Source organism: Thamnophis sirtalis, unplaced genomic scaffold (assembly GCF_051295495.1).
Source record: "Thamnophis sirtalis isolate CommonGarterSnake01/CBP01778 unplaced genomic scaffold, rThaSir2_p1.2 scaffold_4, whole genome shotgun sequence".
NCBI lineage: Eukaryota > Metazoa > Chordata > Lepidosauria > Squamata > Natricidae > Thamnophis > Thamnophis sirtalis.
Window position 1 is genome coordinate 8361388 of NW_028261384.1, and position 18102 is coordinate 8379489.

Here is an 18102-nt window from a genome sequence, read left to right on the forward strand (position 1 = left end):
TAGTAATTCCTAGATTTGTGTGAAAATCTAGAATTTCTATATCTTAGTTCAACTATTTTATTTCTCACTAATCATTTTGTTGTACTTATTAAAGTGGAACTCTTATATTCATTGTTATTCTGGTGGTGGCTTTACACTAGTGCAGCATACTGAAAACTTTTGAAACAGTCACCTGGATTAAAGGGGGAATCGGACCCCATTTAATTCAAAGTCTTGCCTCACCCAGATTCCAGGTAAATTTATCCCTTCAAGAGCAGGTAGTAGCAGCTTAATTATCTTAAATAGCTTTGTTATTTAACAAATAACTCCATTTTAGGAGGTGAGAGCTCAAGAAATGATCTGGCAAAAATCTTGTAGATATTTGGGACTACAGTATATCCTTTTGCACATATGATAAACTGGATTTTGTTTCTTAAGACTCTAAAATGTGTCGTTATGACAATTCAGGTCCCATGATGAGTCATATTATGTTATGGAGATGAAAAATTAAGGCCCTCTAGTACAAAAGAAGGCTTATGTCCTATTTATAAGGGTGCAAAAGTGGACAATTTAAAGGCAAATCTTGAAATAGGGTCATTTTGTAATCTAGGTACTGCAGGGCTGTGCAAAATAATAATAATGATGATGATGATGATGATGATGATGATGATGATGATGATGATGATGATGGTGATGATGATGATGATGATGATAATAATAATAATAATAATAATAGTAATAATAATAATGTGTGCAAAAATTATAATATTAAAACAGCAACAAACTGGTGAGAACATAAGCCTGAAAAAGTCACCAAAAATCAGATGGTCAAGATCTTGTGGGATTTCCGTATACAAATGGACAAAATACTGGTGCTTAATACACCAGACATCATACTGGTTGAGAAAAATAAGGTTACAATCATAGACATCGCAATACCAGATGATAGTAGGGTCGACGAGAAGGAATATGAAAAAATCGCGAAATATCAGGACTTAAAAATCGAAATTCAACGATTATGGCACAAACCAGCAGTGGTAATTCCAGTGGTAATTGGCACACTGGGTGCTATTCCAAAAGCACTGGAATTACATTTAAAACAGTTAAAAATTGACAAAATCACCATCAGTCAAATGCAAAAAGCCGCACTGCTTGGATCCGCATGCATATTACGAAAATACGTTACGATGTCCTAGGCCCCTGGGTGGGGCCCGACTAGTAACCAATGCCAAATCCGGTGAAACAACTGGCCGCTGTGATACAATTGTATAATAACAATAATAACAATAACAATAATAGAGGAAAAGATAATCAGCTTCCTTGGTTGAGGTTAGATCACTTTCAGAGTTATTTTGAAAAAATAGCAAAAAGGAGAGAAAAACTTTTGAGAAATTGCAAGGCAGATACAATTCAGAAATCCAAAAGAACATCTTTTTGGAATCCAAGATAAAATTTTACTTTTGCTTATGTGATCTATCTGAATTGATTCCTTTTTTCACCATGATTTACCTGTCTGAAATTATTTAATGTAAGAAAGTCAGAATAACAGAGTAACAGGATTAGAAGAGACCTTGAAGATCTTCCAATGCATCTCCCTGCTCAAGTAGGACACCCTATACAATTTCAGGCAAATGGTTGTCTAATCTCTTCTTAAAAACTTCCAGTGTTGGAGCATTTACAACTTCTGGAGGCAAGATTAATTGATTATGGCCGCCAACCCCACCCGCCAACCCCGCTGCCAGTTTGAAGGGCTTTTCTCCGACCTACTGAGGAACTGCTGGTTCCTCTTGATCATCCGAGATGTCCCTTCTTCTCCCAGTCCCTTCAAGTCAGATTTTGGGCTGAAAACCTCCCGACAGCAGTTGGGATCCAGTTTGGCTGGATTTCCACAGGGCTCGGCAGAGCCCGCTTTTTCCAGCCAGTCTTCCGACTTCTCCTGAAATTTCTCCTTAGTTCTAGGTTGCTTCTCGATTATTTTCCATCCATTGCTTCTTGTTCTGTCTTCAGCTGCTTTGGAGAAAAGGTTGACCCCCTTCTATTTTGTGGCAACCCCTGAAACACTGGAAGACTGCTATCATGTCACCCCTAGTTTTTCTCTTTGTTAGACTAAAAGTGAGCATTCTTAATTATGTATAAACCCATACCATGATTATTCACTTCTGTGGCTCCTCTGATTCTATTCATTTCCCACAAACTCAGGACTGGAAAGCACTTCGAGATCTAAATGAAGATAGGTATAGATTTAAACCATGCAGAGATCCTTCACCAAGCAATATCCTTAGCGATGCTGCAACCATGAAGTGTGAACATTGCTATTTTTGCAAAAAGTTCTTGATTTACAACCACAATTGGGAACAGAATTACTGTTGTTAAGCAAAGTGGCCATTAAGGGATTTGTTCCTGATTTTATGAACGTTTTGGCCACAGTTGTTAAGCGAATCAAGGTATTTACGTGAGTTACAGGGTTCGTAAGCAAGTCTGGCTGCTCCCATTGACTTTGCTTGTCAGAAACTGGCTTTGAAGATTGCAAATGGTGATAATGTGCCCCCCCCCCAAGGTCGCTGTAACCACATCATAAATACATGTCTGATGGTAACAGTACCTGTTGTAAGTGATGCTGCTTTGAACTTCAAATGGCTGCTAAACAAATGGTTGTAAATTGAGGATTATCTTTAAAACAAGGCAGCTGCCATCTTGAGAACCATCCAGATTCACATGTGTGAGATGGGCAACTGTATAAATTGAATACATTGTTACTTTTTCAAAGACCTGTCATGTAGTGAAGTACCCCTGTCCTTAGCAGGAGGTAAGGTATGAGACTGAATCCCTGGGGTTCATCCTTGACCAAATAATTTCCTGGGTCATTTTGGCTTGCAGCCAACCTGAAATATAAGTAGTCCTCAACTAATCACCACAAATGAGCCCAAAATGTGTGTTGTTAAGTGAGACATTTGTTAAATGAGTTTTCCCCATTTTGTGATTTTGCTTGCCACATTTGTTAAGTGAATCACTGCAGTTGTTAAATTGGTAACATGGTTGTTAAGTGAATGGTTTCCGCACTGACTTTGCTTGTTCAAAGATTGGAAAAGGTGATCATGACTCCAGGTCACTGCAACCATCATAAATGTGAGTCAGTTGTCAAATATTCAAATGTAAATCACATGGCCATGGCAAAGCTGCCACGGTCATAAGTGTGAAAAATGATCATAAGTCACTTTTTTCAGTACCTTTGTAACTTGGAACATTCACTAAGTGAACCGTTGTAAGTCGATGATTACTTCACAGGTTTGGGGGACAAAATGAAAAGATTCTTCCTGACATGTGCCACCTTGTGTCTGGTGCAAAGGATCAGGACCATATCTTAAGTTTTAGTTCAAAAGATTTATTGCTCAAGCCTATACAGATAGTCCTTGAATTACAACCACTGATTTAATGACCATTTGAAGGGACTTATGACCAGTTTCCACCCTTACAACCATTGCAGTGTCCTTGTGATCATGTGACCAATATTTGGATAGTGCCCAGTGATTTTGTGATTACGATTTGTAAGCTTCCCAGCAGGCTTCCGACAAGCAAAGTCAATGGGGGAAGCCAGATTTGCTTAATGACCAGGTGATTTTCTTAACAACTGCAGTGATTCACTTAACAACTATAGCAGGAAAAGTTGTAAAATGGGACAAAATTCACTTAACAGCTGTCTTGCTTAGCAACATAAATTTTGGGCTTAATTGTGGTTATAAGTCGAGAACTACCTGTAGACAAGAATTACCTAAAATTGAATGCTAAATTGGCAACAAATAAGAATCCAACCGAATTCAAAAGGGATTGGATCATTTGTGGCGATGTAATGATTCTAAGCTGATGACACGCTTCCCTCCACCACCACCCCAGCTCTGCCTGCTCTTCTCCTACATCTTGTGAATAATAACCACAACAATAGAGTATTAGCAAAACAAATTGGAATTATTCTTTGATTAGCTGCACAGCAGGACAAAATTCAATAGCTGCCTCTTTCCTGCAGTATCAGGAGGCATGTGTTTTGTTGAACATTTTCCAACTGTTCAGGGATTTCAAAGTAACTAGGCTCAGCACGTGCATCTGTAATAGATGGAGTGGACCAAGAATTGGATGATGCTATATCCACTAGACTAAATGGATTGTAAAAGTACTGTTCCATATGTGGTGCTGTTATGCGTTTTTTTAAAAGCCAAATATGAATGGCATTTTGTAAGTATTATGCTGAGGTGAATGACTTAAGATTGTTTGAAGGTTATTGATCACTCTACATAATAAGATTGTGCATTTCAGAAGTTGGAAGATTGATGTGGCAAATGCAGAGTGAGGATAAGGATGCGGAATTCAATCAAAGTGAGACTAGATTAAGTAAAAGCCTATCATTGTTCATTAGGAAGCAGCATTTCAATCAGAATCTCTGTGCAATAGTTGCATTTGCTCAAGGAATTACACGACATTGAAGAACTTTTGTATAAAACCATGATGTGAACAGAAATCTAACAAGATGGTTTCTAACAAAATAAAATCTAGCATCTTCTAATACCATGTAGTTCAGACCCAGATATCTTTGACCCTTCAGGAGTTGGCACTTGGAACAGGCTAGGAACTAAATAAATCAAGGAGAAATGTTTTGGGCAGCTGTGGTGACTGGGGAATTCTGGGAGTTGAAGTCCTCACATCTTCAACTTGCCAAGGTTGAGAATCAATGGTTTAGGACTTTTGGTATTTTTGGTATCCTTTCTCCTTCCACAAAGAAAAGAAGACAAGCAACAAAGTTAAACATGATAGGAAAAGATCTTAAGATTTGTCCCAGGCGGAGAAATTCTCCTGCATTTTCCATCAAATTCTTATTCAAAAAGATGCTAGAGAATGTTTTTTTCCCCAATGTCTTTTAAAAGAGAACAACTTTGATGGAAATCTCCTAAGTAATGTATTACCTTTTTGTACTTAAGATATGGAGGACTGTCCTTAAAGCAGTGGCTATGATCTTCTCCAGGTAGTCCTCAACCTATGACCACAATGGAGCCCACAATTTATGTTGCTAAGCGGGACAGCTATTAAGTGAGTTTTGCCCCATTTTGCAATCTTTCTTGCCATAATTTTTAAGTGAATCACTGCAGTTATTAAATTAATATGGTTTTTAAATGAAACTGGCTTCCCCGTTGACTTTGTTTGTCAGAAGGTAGCAAAAGGGATCACATGACCCTGGGATAGGCAAGCATAAAAAATATGAGTCATTTGGCAAGCGTCTGAATTTTGATCACATGACGATGAGGATACCACAATGGTTGTAAGCAGGGGTGGGCTTCAAAGATTCCAGCAATGGGTTCTCTGCCCGGTTGCTGGGTGGCTGTGGCCATGGTGGGCATGGCCTAGTTGATCTCCTGCACCATGGCAGAGGGTGCAAGCCTCAAGCCTCCAGGAGGACGAAAACTACTTCCTCTGAGCTCCGAAGGCCTCCGGAGGCTGGAAATGGGCTGTTTCCGAACTTCCAGAACTAGGCCCATTTTTTGCCCTCCCTGAGCCTCTATGCGGGCCCTGCACTTACCTTGCATGATGAACGGGCCACGTGGAGACTCCTGGGAGGGGAGGGTGGACGAAGCCAGTCAGAGATGGCATTTGGGTGTCTGCTGAACCAGGCAGAATGCTAGCTAGAGGATCACCTAAACTCATGCAAACCCCAGGAGCCCACCCCTGATTGTAGGTATGATAAATTGGTCATAAATCACTTTTTGCTATTGTAACTTTGTGCGGTTACTAAATAAATGGTTGTAAGTTGAGGTCTACCTGTGCTGTCATCATTTGGCAGTAGCTTTCATCTCCCTGGCTGGATTTTCACACTTCCATTAAATTCCAAGTGGAATTGTCTAGGACTCTAGGGGAATGACTTTTCAATATCTATAGATGTAGTGGTATCACAATCATTGTTAAGGGAATAATATGACAGATGGTTAGAGAATTTCTTCTTCTGTTGGAAAAAAATCTGGAGTCTTTGTCTTCTTTTCAGTTCTACTTTGAGAAATTAAGACAGGTGGCCAAACTATAGAGGTATTTGATGCTCATGGGAAAAGCTTGGAAAAAGGAACAATTGTTCCTTACTCAGAAAGAGACTCAAATACAAGACTGAAAATCCTTCAAAGATTTGGCATCAGTTAGCCTGGAACTTTTAATGGTATATGTTTTCTGTTAAATCCATTTCAGCAAGTTAGAAGGAACTTAAAAATTATTCATACATGGTATTGCGTTCCACTTTTTAAACTGCATTACATTAATCTTACTAGAAAGGATGGAACAGTTGCCAACCAATTGGAATTGTGCTTTTTGTGGTATTTAGTGGTTGGACCTTTTTTTCCCCCTGATTTTTTTCTAAAAACGTTTGAAAAAATTTGGAAAAAATACACACAAGTCTTTAATAATTAATGTTAGCATGGGTATATTGTCCACCCCCCACTCAGGACTTATAAAATGATGCAAGTCAAGAAATGTTGGCAGTTGTTTAATTTAGCAAACCCAAGCACTGGAAAAGAAAGAACATGCTTCTAAATCTAGGCAAGGTGATATAAAGTCAATTTATTTTACAGAGGTGACTTGATTCTGTTAGTTAATGACTTGATTCCATTTATATTACAGAAATGACTTGATTCTGTTATGACTGCCTGTATATCTATTAGGTTAGAAAATTATAGCTTTAGTCCAGCAAGATTCTGTCTATTAAGTATAAACAAATAAAAAATTGGACACAACTGGAGCTGTTATCTTTGGGCTTAAGTCTGACAAATATCCCTGTACTTTCCAAAACTATTCAAAACTGCCTGGGATATTTTTATAAATAGGAAGGGCAATGACTTTCTGAGCAGGAGTATAATTCCTGCTAGAGGAAATGATGAATTCATCTGAACAATAAAAAAATTCCTTTATTTAGGAGTGGGAAGAGTATTCAGGATGTAAGAAGCCAGCGCAGTATCCTTGATCACATAGAAAAAAAGGCAGAGCCAGAGGGTGGAGTCAGGAGAGGAATCAGCTTGGAGTCCTTACATTGCCACAAATGATTCAAATGCAAGCCCCCTTGAAATCTGTTGATTGTTATCTAGTGTCAATTTAATGCTGACCCTTTGACTAGATTCTGGTGTATAGGGTCAAGCAATAAATCTTCTTTACTAAACTTAGTGTTTAATCCTTATTACCCACATCTCACAGATCAGTAGATACTCAGCATTGGCCAAAAACATTCAGGGAAGAAGCGTATACCAAGCAGACTTTGTCTAATAGTTTGTCCTGTTGTTAAGCTTGTTGAGAAGTCTAAAGTTAACTTCCCCAATTTCATCCTCAGCAGACATTTCTGCCTACAGCTCCTTCATCTTTCAGTATGGCCATCTTGTGGTCCACCAGCGGCCAGCAGAGCTGGCAGCAGATTGTGACAGTGAGGAGGTTGAGAAAGAACATGGGCCAGTCCTGGAGTTTGGGGAAGGCTCTGATGAGGGCTCTGTATCGGAGGCAGAGAGGGGGCCAGAGCCGTATGCCAGTTATCAGAGTTAGAAATCAGTGAGGCAGATGAACAGCTGGAGCCTGTCCCAATGTGCATATGTGCAGAGTTACCAGACAAAGGGAAGAGCTAAGGAACAGGGGTCAACTTGGGAGTAAGGCCAGAGGTGAACGATGAATGGCCCCTCCCATAGGGAATAAAAGAGGAGCGAAAGGGGAGTAGAGTTTGCAGGAGACAATTAGTTTGCTTAATTGGTTTGTGACTCTCCGAGACTCCTTGCCAAGTTTTGCAGATATGGGCCTGATAGCTCTCCAAGCCAGATAAGGTCTGTGACTGTAAATCTTCCCTTGAAAGACTTTGCTGGATGTGAATGAGCAAAATTCACAGTAAATTAATAAAAGGATTTTTTGTTGGGACAAGGAGATTTTTCAAGCTCTTGGGGAAACCTAGGTCAGAACAGGCCAATACAGGTAATCCTTGACTTACAACAGTTTGTTTAATGACCAGTGAAAGTTACAGTGGCCCCGGAAAATACTATCTTATGACCATTTTTCACACAACAATTGTAGCCTGATCCCCATGATCACTTGAATTTAAATGTTTGACAACCGACCCACATTTATAATGGTTGCATGTCACTGGGGTTGTGTGATTCCCATTTTGCACCTTTTGACAAGCAAAGTCAATGGGGAAGCTAGATTCACTTAACAACCATGTTACTAACTTAACAACTGTAGTGATTCACTTAACAAGAAAGGTTGTAAAATTGGGCAAAATTTACATAACAAATGTTTCACTTAGCAACAGAAATTTTGGGCCCAATTGTGGCTGTGTTGAGGACTTCCTGTGGTCATTGATGGTGAATGATGGAGATTCAGGTTTATGGTCGCTGGAGCAGAGAGTTTTACTTTAGAGCATTAGGAATTATGATGTGAGGATTTTGATGACCATCTGACTATTGCAAACGTACAGATTCTAATAAACTGTATTAAAATCAGATAATATGTAACTTCACTTCTCCATGAAACTGATGAATTATGTATGTTTATGGCAAATGTGTAACAGTGGAAGAATATTTTGCTGATCAGAAAAAAAAGCCCCCCGTATATTATTTTTTAATGTGTCTTTCTAGGAAAATAGATAGTTTCTAGGAAAGAACCCTAGGATTTGGCAGAGGAAATATATCTTGATGGAGATATTAACAGTACATTTAATAATAAAGTGCCATTTAAAAATTATGAGTCACCCTAGAATTTTAAGAAGTAAATAGCAATAAGAAAATTTGCAGCTCAGCCTTCTTTTTTGAAACAAATTAAGGAGATTTGTGTGTGTGTGTGTGTGTGTGTGTGTGTAACACTTGCTCAATCCATTTATAAAGCTGGACATTTTTGAGAATAATCTAAAAGCATCTGTTTTGGATCTCACATAATTACAAGGTCTGTTTTCATTACAAAATTAGTGGTTCTTCACTAATCTATGAGCCTGAAAAATGACTATGATTGTTTAAGACATATTTATTGTATTCTTAAAGCATTCTTTAAGAATACAATATTCTTAATTTGAAGAGTTAGTTAATGACAGCCTATACCATCTAGACTATTCCTACATGCTACTAATGGAACCAATTTCACAGATTATATATAGTTACCTACTATTTTATATAGATAGTCCTTGACTTGTGACCACACATGAGACCAAAATTTCTGTTGCTGTTTGTTAAGTGAGTTTTGTTCCATTTCATGTCTTTTCTTGCTCCAGTTGTTAAGTGAATTACTGTAGTTGCTAAATTAGTAATACAGTTGTTAAGTGAATCTGGTTTCCCAATTAACTTTGCTTGTCAGAAGGTCGCAAAATGTGATCATGTGACACAGTGACATTGCAACTATCATAAATACATGCCAATTGCCAACCATCTGAATTTTGATTATGTGACCATGGGGATGCTGCAATGGTCATAAGTGTGAAAATGGTTTATATTGTAAGTCATGTTTTTTCAGTATCATCATAACTTCAAGTAGTCACTAAATAAATAGTTGTAATCTGAGAACTACCTGCAGTGATACAGATATTGTGGGGGAGGAAGATAGAACTGCTTAAAGTCACCTCTATGTGAAATGGGTTGCATATAAGTTTAATAAACAAACAAACAAACAAACAAACAAACTCCCTTTTAAACCCTGTAATCCTTTTATTCAGGATAGAGTGACTAGATGAAGCTGAGCATTTACTGGCTGGATATCCTTCCTGACTCCTACATGGAGTTCACAGCAGATATTTTCTCTGCTGTGAACTCCACTGCATAGGATTGAACTCTCAATCTTCCAAGTGGGAACCGAGTGCCACCATGCTACTTTAAATAAATAAATAAATAGCCTATTAGCATTTTTTGCCTGAAGATTGTTATCTTGCAAATTACCCACATAAATCTGTGGACATTTACTAATTTGCTGGAAACCAATATGTCAACCGTTAGCAGCATACTTATCCATGTTTTTAGTGGCATAAACATTCCTGCATATTTTGACTCCTAGTAACTCTTGAACAAGAGTCCCAAAATAATGCAAGGAACAAAAATAACCAAGGCCCCACATAACAATTGCATCATAAAACAAAGACTGTGATAATTAAGGATCCTTTGTAGGTTTGAAAGACTGACTTTCAAACCTACTTATTCGCAACCCCAGAGTTAGTACCTGCAAGAGATAAGGTCCACTTACCTGCCCAAAGGAGTGGATGCTTATTGATCTGTGGGAAGCTGATTTTGGATAATAGCCATGGAAAAGTTGGTAGTTTTCAGAAAATTTGAAATGTGGAAGGAGGTCAGAGGATATCTTACAAACTATCTTGCTGAAATAGCATGCTAGGCTGGTAATATTTTTCAGCGCTCACAGGCTCCTATTTTTTCACGCCTTGGCTGCAATCCCTGTAAATTCACTGTGTTTCTTTTGCCCTTTGGAGTAGGATTTTAGGGATTACTTTAAAGGAGGGCAGGTATCTTGGGCTATAATTGCTTCTGCAGAATGCAAAATGGCTTTGCAGAATAGTTTCCATGTTCTAGCTTCATGACTAGAAATTCAGGACAGAATTTATGAAATCCTGTGAAAGTTTTGACTGACTTTGACCTGACTAGGCTAGAAAATTCATTAAAAGAAACTAACTTTACTTACCGGTAAATTCTCTTTTGACTGTTAAGCTGATCTATAACAAAATATACATTACTCCTGAGAAGCCTTTCTGCTTTTAGGGAGGAGGGATGTTCATGGATAGATATGGGGCATTAATAAAAAATCAAATCTATGCCAGTAAAAAATTAGCACCTAATAGCCCTGAGTTCAACATAGCCCAGTCTCTAAGATTTTGCTTTATCACATGCAAAGAGCTTGTTGCATGTGATTCAGAAGACGTAAACCAGTTCCTGGGTGGGCAACTGAACATCTAATTCTATTCTGCATCATTGAACTATGATGGTGCAGTGGTTAGAATGCAGTATTGCAGGCTGACTCTGCCAACTGCCAGGTGTTCAAACCTGACCTGCTCAAGGTTGATTCAGCCTTCCATCCTTCCAAGGTTGGTAAAATGAAGACCCAGATTGTTGGGGGTAATATGCTGACTCTCTAAACAGTTTAGAGAGAGCTGCAAAAGCACTGTGAAGTGGTATATTCAACTTTAGGTCTATTGCTACAATCCTATACCTGGTTTATTCATGGGGAGAATGAAGAGGTAGATTCTTCCAGTGGTTTCTCCTGGATATCAATCTGCAGATTCAGATGCCATTCCCTCCCCCTCCCAGTTTTGGCAAGCTCGGGGGGAGATTACTTCTGAGTTAACTTTCTATTTTCGGATAAAAATATGACATAGCAGTCATAGTACAGAAAGAACTATAGAAATTGGAGGAAACTACTGTACACAACATAAATTATGGCATGCACTATTGACAGCCATTCTCAGAAATTCTGAAAGTTCTTTAAATGATACTGCAAATTCTGTAATCCTGTCACAGATATTGTAGTTATGCCTTATAAGCATTTTCTTACATTATTTTAAAAATTAGCATTCCTTTTATTGCTGCATATTTCAGCTCACCCCTTAATCAGCCTATAAAGAGTGCCTCCAACACCCTTCTCTTTCTGTCACCTATGCTGTAGTGATTTTGCCTTGCACAGGCTTGCTGAATGGGGCGAGCATGAAAAGATAGCTGGCATTGCTTTTTTATCTTTTATCTATCCTGTAGAGGCATGAGATGGCTCCTTGCACATTCCTTTCTGCCAGAGTCATGCTGTTTTGCTTTATAAGCACCTTGTCACATCCAGAGATAGCTAAGTTCTACTCAACACCATCACACCCAACGTGAGGAAAGGGAAAAAAATGGACGGGAAGAATGCTTGAAAGAAAAGTGGCTACTTATCGACTGCAAAAACAGTGCATCATTTCTGGGCATAATAAATGCTTCGGACATTCTTTGGTTATTCTAAGCTGAGGTAGCCAAGTTTAGTAGAACTTCCTGCTGTGTAGGAAAGTAGAATCCAAAATACAAAGAGTTCCTGGATCTCTCCCTTTAGTGGTCTAGTCCAGGAGTCTCTGCACTTGGCAACTTTAAGACCCAATTCCCATAATTCCCCAGCCACAATGGGAATGGTGGTGTCAGCTAAGGGGAAAGGAGAGGTAGGTAATCTTGATCTCATCCTTTCCGATTCCAGGGTGAGGCCACAGACTTCTCTAATGGATCGGTAGGACCACAAGAATAGCCTGACTGGGTCAAGCCAAGATCTCTTTTATCCCAGTCATTTGTTTATAGATGGTCCTCAACTTACGGCCACAATTTAGCCCAAAATTTATGTTGCTAGTGGAGGCAGTTTTGCCAACATTTTTACAACCTTTCTTGCCACAATTGTTAAATTGTTGAATCACTGCAGTTGTTAAGTTAATAACACATTTGTTAAGTGAATATGGCTTCCCCCATTCACTCTGCTTGACAGAAAGTCACAAAAGGGGATCAAATGACCCATCATAAATATGAATCAGTGGCCAAGCATCTGACTTTTGATTACATAACCATGTGGGTGCTGCAGCAGTGATAAGTGTGAAAAATGTCATAAGTCACTTTTTTCAGTGCCATTGTAACTTAGAACAGCCACTAAGCAAACTGTTATAAATCAAGGACTATTCAATGCCCATAATCCTTTCCAGTATATGTCATATTTATTTTTGCCTATTACTATATGCATAAATGTTAAGTTACTGTATATAAATATACTCCATGTTGTTTTTCGATCCTGATGCTACATGAATGGACCCCCGATACATCCTAAATAGTCTAGACTCTCCTGGTGGCCTCCTGTCCCAGTGTCCAGATAGTATCAACCGGGTATCTATCCAGATGTAGAAAAAAAAGCATATAAGGAAGGATGAATTCTAGCTTAGACACAACTCTTGATGTGCCAAAATATCATGCATCCAGGCAGTTTTGAACACTTCCTTATTTAGACTGATAAAGGGGGGTCACATTTTTTCAGCTTGCACCTTTTGTAAATTAAAAACACATATTGATTGCTGCATTTTTGTTACAGAAAACTACTTCATTAAAGAGGGCACAACAGAACCATTACTGTGCGGCAACAGCACAGATGCTGGGTGAGTTTGATTTGATCATATTTTGAAAAAGAATGACAAACCTCTGTTGTTATAACTAGATCTTCTTAGTTTCTGTAATATAGTGCAGAAACCACGATTACGTCATATATGTTGCCATGTCATTGTGCAAATAATGTAAATTATATAATTCTATTTATTTGGACAGTGATATCTCAATATGTGTGATCTCACTTCTCCCCTAGTCCTTTACAGATTTGTTTGATAACTTCTTTGTTGGTATTTTTGCATAGAATAAGTTTCTAAAATAAATTTAAAAAGTTCCTGGGTATTTTATAACTGGTCTTTGGAAACTTGGTTAGATATTTTATTTATTTATTTTTTATTTATTCTTAGACTTCTATGCTACCCATTTTGCCAAGGCGACTCTAAGAGTCATATAGTTAAAATACCATGTTAAATATTAAAATGTTAACACATTAAATAAGAACCTCGCAATTTAAAAATTCTGATAAAATGTGTTTAACCATGATGGAAAGAAAAGGAGCAAAGACCATAGGGAGGGGAGATGGGTCTGATTACAAGTAGTCCTTGACTTACGACCACAATTAAGCACAAAATTTCCATTACTAATCAAGATAGTTAAGTGAGTTTTGCCCCTCTTTACGAACTTTCTTGCCACAGTTGTTAAGTGAATCATTGCAGTACTTAAGTTAGTAACATGGTTGTTAAGATAATCTGGCTTTCCCATTGACTTCGCTTGTGCGAAGATTGTAAAATGTGGTCACACAAAGTTCAGACACTACAAACATCATAAATATGAATCAATTGACAAGCATCCTTTGATTATGTGACCCTGGGGACGCTGCAATGCTCATTAAGTGTGAAAAACAGCCATAAATCACTTATTTGAGAGTTGTTGTAACATTCAAACAGTCACTAAACCAGGGATGAAATCAATATTTTTTTACCACCGGTTATGTGGCGTGGCTTGGTGGGGTCATGTGACTATGTAGTCATGTAACTGGGGGATCAAAAGACAGAAACTCACTTTAACAATGTCCTGCTGGAGCAGGGTTGGACTAGATGACTTCCAGGTCCCTTCCAGCCCTGAATTATCCTCTGAAGCTGCATCTAGTGCCAGGTTTGTAGTCCTTCCTTCCTCTCCTTTTTCCCTCCCTCCCTCCCTTTCCCCCCCTCTCTCTTTCTCAGCACCCTCCATCCCCCCCCCCTGTGTTTGGCCTATCAGGCTTCAGGAAAGCCTGCTGGGAGCAAAAACGACCCCCACCCCCATTTTTGGCCTAGCAGGCTTTGCTTACCCCCACCCCCGCATTTCCGGAGAACCTGTAGTAAAAAAAAAATGTTTAAAAAGTTTTTTTTAAAGTTTTGAAGATCAGCTGTGTGACGTGTGATTGTTGGAACTTTAAAAAAAAACTTTTGTTAGCATTTTCTACTACTGGTTCTGTGAACCAGTAGCATTTTTTAGTACCGGATCAGGCAAACCGGCCTGAACCGCTAGCATTTCACCCCTGTACTAAACCAATGGTTGTAAGTCGAGCACTACCTATAGATTATGTTTCTCGATCTCTCCAGTTCTCAGAAATTTTAGGTGGGATCCAAACTATTGTAGCTGAGGTGATCCAGACTAAATTAGTTGAATTTAATTGCACTGAAATGTAATTTAAATGTATGCATAACTTACTGCATGAATTTCAGTAAATAAAATACAATAGACTCTGATGGCTGTTTTCTTGGAAATAGAGTTCACTAAGTTCAATGAGACTTACTTTCTACATTGATTTCCTTGGAAAGTACAACATTATGTATGCTTATTTGAAAGCACTTTAAAAATTTGAAGTCCAGTAAGGCTAATGGTTAATTGTTGTGTTTCTGACTGCTTCAATTCAATGGAGCAGTTCATGATTGTTAGTTCAGCTCTAGATGGCAGTCACACTTCAAAGGGTCAATGCAAATGGCAAAGATGGTCATCCAGTCATGATAATAACATTACGTGCAGAAAAAGATCAGGTTAAGTTGCTAATATTTTTTCAAAGTCTGTATTCCTAGTATTATACTCCTCTTCCTCCTCCATCAGGAACTAGTGAATGTGCTTGTCCTGGCATTCAATTAATAATTTAAAAAGGAGAATGCTAGAAAAGAGAAGGGAACATAAGAAAAAAATTGAGACATGAGAGAAAAGCAAGAATGGAAATGATGCATGATTAATTCCAGCGTTGTTGCTTTCAAGAAATGCAGCATATTTTAAAGGTCTTTGAAAAATATGCCTATGATGAAATTTTAAAAGAATTTCCATGGCATAATTTTAAAGGAATTTCTAAGGAAATCTAAATGCCACAGTTGCCTTGAAATAAAAAATAAAGCTGACATAAAACTATTGTGAGGTGTATAAAAAGATTCTCCATTGTGTAGAGTTTGAATTAAGGAGGTTCTGATGAAAGATTACAAGGTGCTTCGGAGCAAGGATAGACATATTACTCAATTATGTATTTTTGTCTACAGATAATCCTCGACTTACATCCATTTGCTTAGTACCATTCAAAGTTACAACAGCACTGAAAAAAGTGACTTGCAACTGGTTCTCGCATTTACAATGCCATCCCTCATTGTCACATAGCACTTAGACTTATATAACGCTTCACAGTGCTTTACAGCCCTCTCTAAGTGGTTTATACAGAGTCAGCCTATTGCCCCCAACAATCTGGGCTCTCATTTTACCCACCTCAGAAGAATGGAAGGCAATCTTGAGCCTGGTGAGATTTGAACTGCCAAATTGCAGGCAGCTGGCAGGCAGCACAAGTAGCCTGCGGTACTGCATTCTAACCACTGCACCACTGTGGCTCACAATCTAAATTCAGGCGCTTGGCAACCTGCATGTATTAATGACGGTTGAAACATCTGGGGAGGGGGTCATGTGATTGCCATTTGGGATCTTCCCAATTAGCTTTTCCCAAGCAAAGTCAATGAGGAATGCTGGATGTTTGATCCATTTAACAACAGCAGTGATAATGCTTAACAACCATGGCAAGAAAAAGTATAAAATTGGACACTACTTACTTAACAATCTACTTAACAACTGCTTCGCTTAACAATGGAAACTGTAGTCTCAGTTGTGATAAGTTGAGAACTACCTGTAGTTATTGTGCAAGCCTTAGAAAGAAATGCTGTTTTTTTTTTTTTAAGGAACAGCTAACTTGTACGATACCATTTTGAAGAATATTTTTTGGCATAAGTTCTGAATGGTTTCACATCCCTATTGGGCATTATCAAAAGACATTTTCAGTAGATTGCTAATTGGCTGTGACGTTGTCAGGGTCAAGGGGACAATGGAAAAATGTGCCCTCTGTTCTCATGGAAGCTCTCTTCTCCTTAACCCTTCTTCTGAAATTTTTCTCCCACTTTAACTTTAGCCATCTGTGGCTCTTTTCCTCCCCAGGACCTTCTGTTCCACCTTACCAGGAAGCAGAAATTTGGCTTGTTCTTCTCTCTTCACACTGGTTTTAAAAGAATTGGAAGCACCGATAGTCATTGATTTACAGCTATTCAACTTTTCTGTTACAAAGCAAGATAGTTATTAAGTGAATTTTGCCCCATTTTATAATATTTCTTGCCACAGTTGTTAAGTGAATCACTGCAGTTGTTAAGTTGGTAACACAATTTTTGTGCCTCTGACTTTGCTTATTAGAAAATTGCAAAAGGTGATCACATGATCAGCAACCGTCATAAATATGAATCAGCTGCTAAACCTCTGAATTTTGATTGCATGACCATGAGGATGATACAGCGAAGTTCATAAGTGTGAAAACAGTCATAAGCCACTTTTTTCAGTTCCATTGAAACTTTGAACGGTCACTAAATGAACTGTGGTTAAGTTGAGGGTTACCCGTATTTATAATAGCTTCACTGTCCCAGAATCACGTGATCATTGTTGGTAATTTTCCTATCCAGCTACCAACAAGCAAAGTCAATGGGGGAAATCTGACTTGCTTAATTATCTCCTGATTCACTTAACAACTGCAGTGATTTGCAGTGGGGAAAAAGGTCATAAAATGGGATGCAATTCATTTAGCAACTGCCTTGCTTAGGCACAGAAATTTTGGGCACAGTTGTGTCATAAGTCAAGGACTGCCAGTACTGCCATAAAATCTGACATTATTTTTTTACAAAAACATTCTAGGAGGAGGAAGAAAACTTGAGGGGCATAGAATCTGGAAACTTCATATGTTGTTGACTTTAAATCTTCTCCTAGTAGTTTGGTCCAATGCTGTTTTGGCAAATACAAAGAAGAGAAATTGAGGCACCCCAACAAATGGCAGATGTACCAAAACACCTTTGACAATTGCATCCTAATGATAGTTAGTTCCTATAGAAACCTTAATTACCTTTATTCTTTCTTGAACTTTAATTTTCATTTATAGATTTAGGCAAAAGTAATTTTTATGCTCTATAGGGAGATGCATTTTTCTTCCTTTGGTTTCCAAGTTCATTGTTTTACCTCCTCTATAAATACAAGTAATTTAGAAAGAGAATGAAGCCTTAGAAACTTCTCTGTGAATTTCAGTGCAATTTTAAAGGAGAACTATTTCGGCTGTTGTTGCCAGGGTTTTCTTTAGAAAATCCCTAAATGTATTTTTGTTAAAAAAAACAAAGCAAAACAAACTTTAGGACACCTGTTAGACACGATGCAAAAGTGGCCATACTTTTCTAACAAAAAATGTTTTGCATATAAATTATTTCTTATTTAATTGCTGAAATGTTTACCACAAACGGGGAGATATAAAAGATGATGTTTTTTCCCCAAATGCAATCATTCTTTTTTCTAAGATTGTAGTGACTAAATTCAGAAGTTGGCTAGAAGACAGATCTTGGCAATTTTAGTTAGGAGTTTGAACAAAGCTAGTAACAAAAATTTGGTAATTGTTCTTTTGACTGGTGAAAAAAGCAAAATGTGTTTAGAATGGAAGAATAGGATTGATGTCGTCACACAGTTTTTCCTTCTGGGCCATTATCTGTTGGGA

At 38.2% G+C, this 18102-nt stretch overlaps 1 protein-coding gene across 7 annotated transcripts in view; it reads left to right on the forward strand.

Annotated features, from left to right (window-relative positions):
• Nucleotides 1–18102, forward strand: part of LOC106545622 (sodium channel protein type 5 subunit alpha) — a 351125-nt gene that overhangs the window by 142382 nt on the left and 190641 nt on the right. For all 7 annotated transcript variants that reach the window (XM_087712437.1, XM_087712436.1, XM_087712435.1 and 4 more), the window contains exon 8: nt 13045–13108. In XM_087712437.1, the coding sequence (XP_087568563.1) occupies nt 13045–13108 (64 nt within the window). The remainder of the gene's footprint in view (nt 1–13044; nt 13109–18102) is intronic.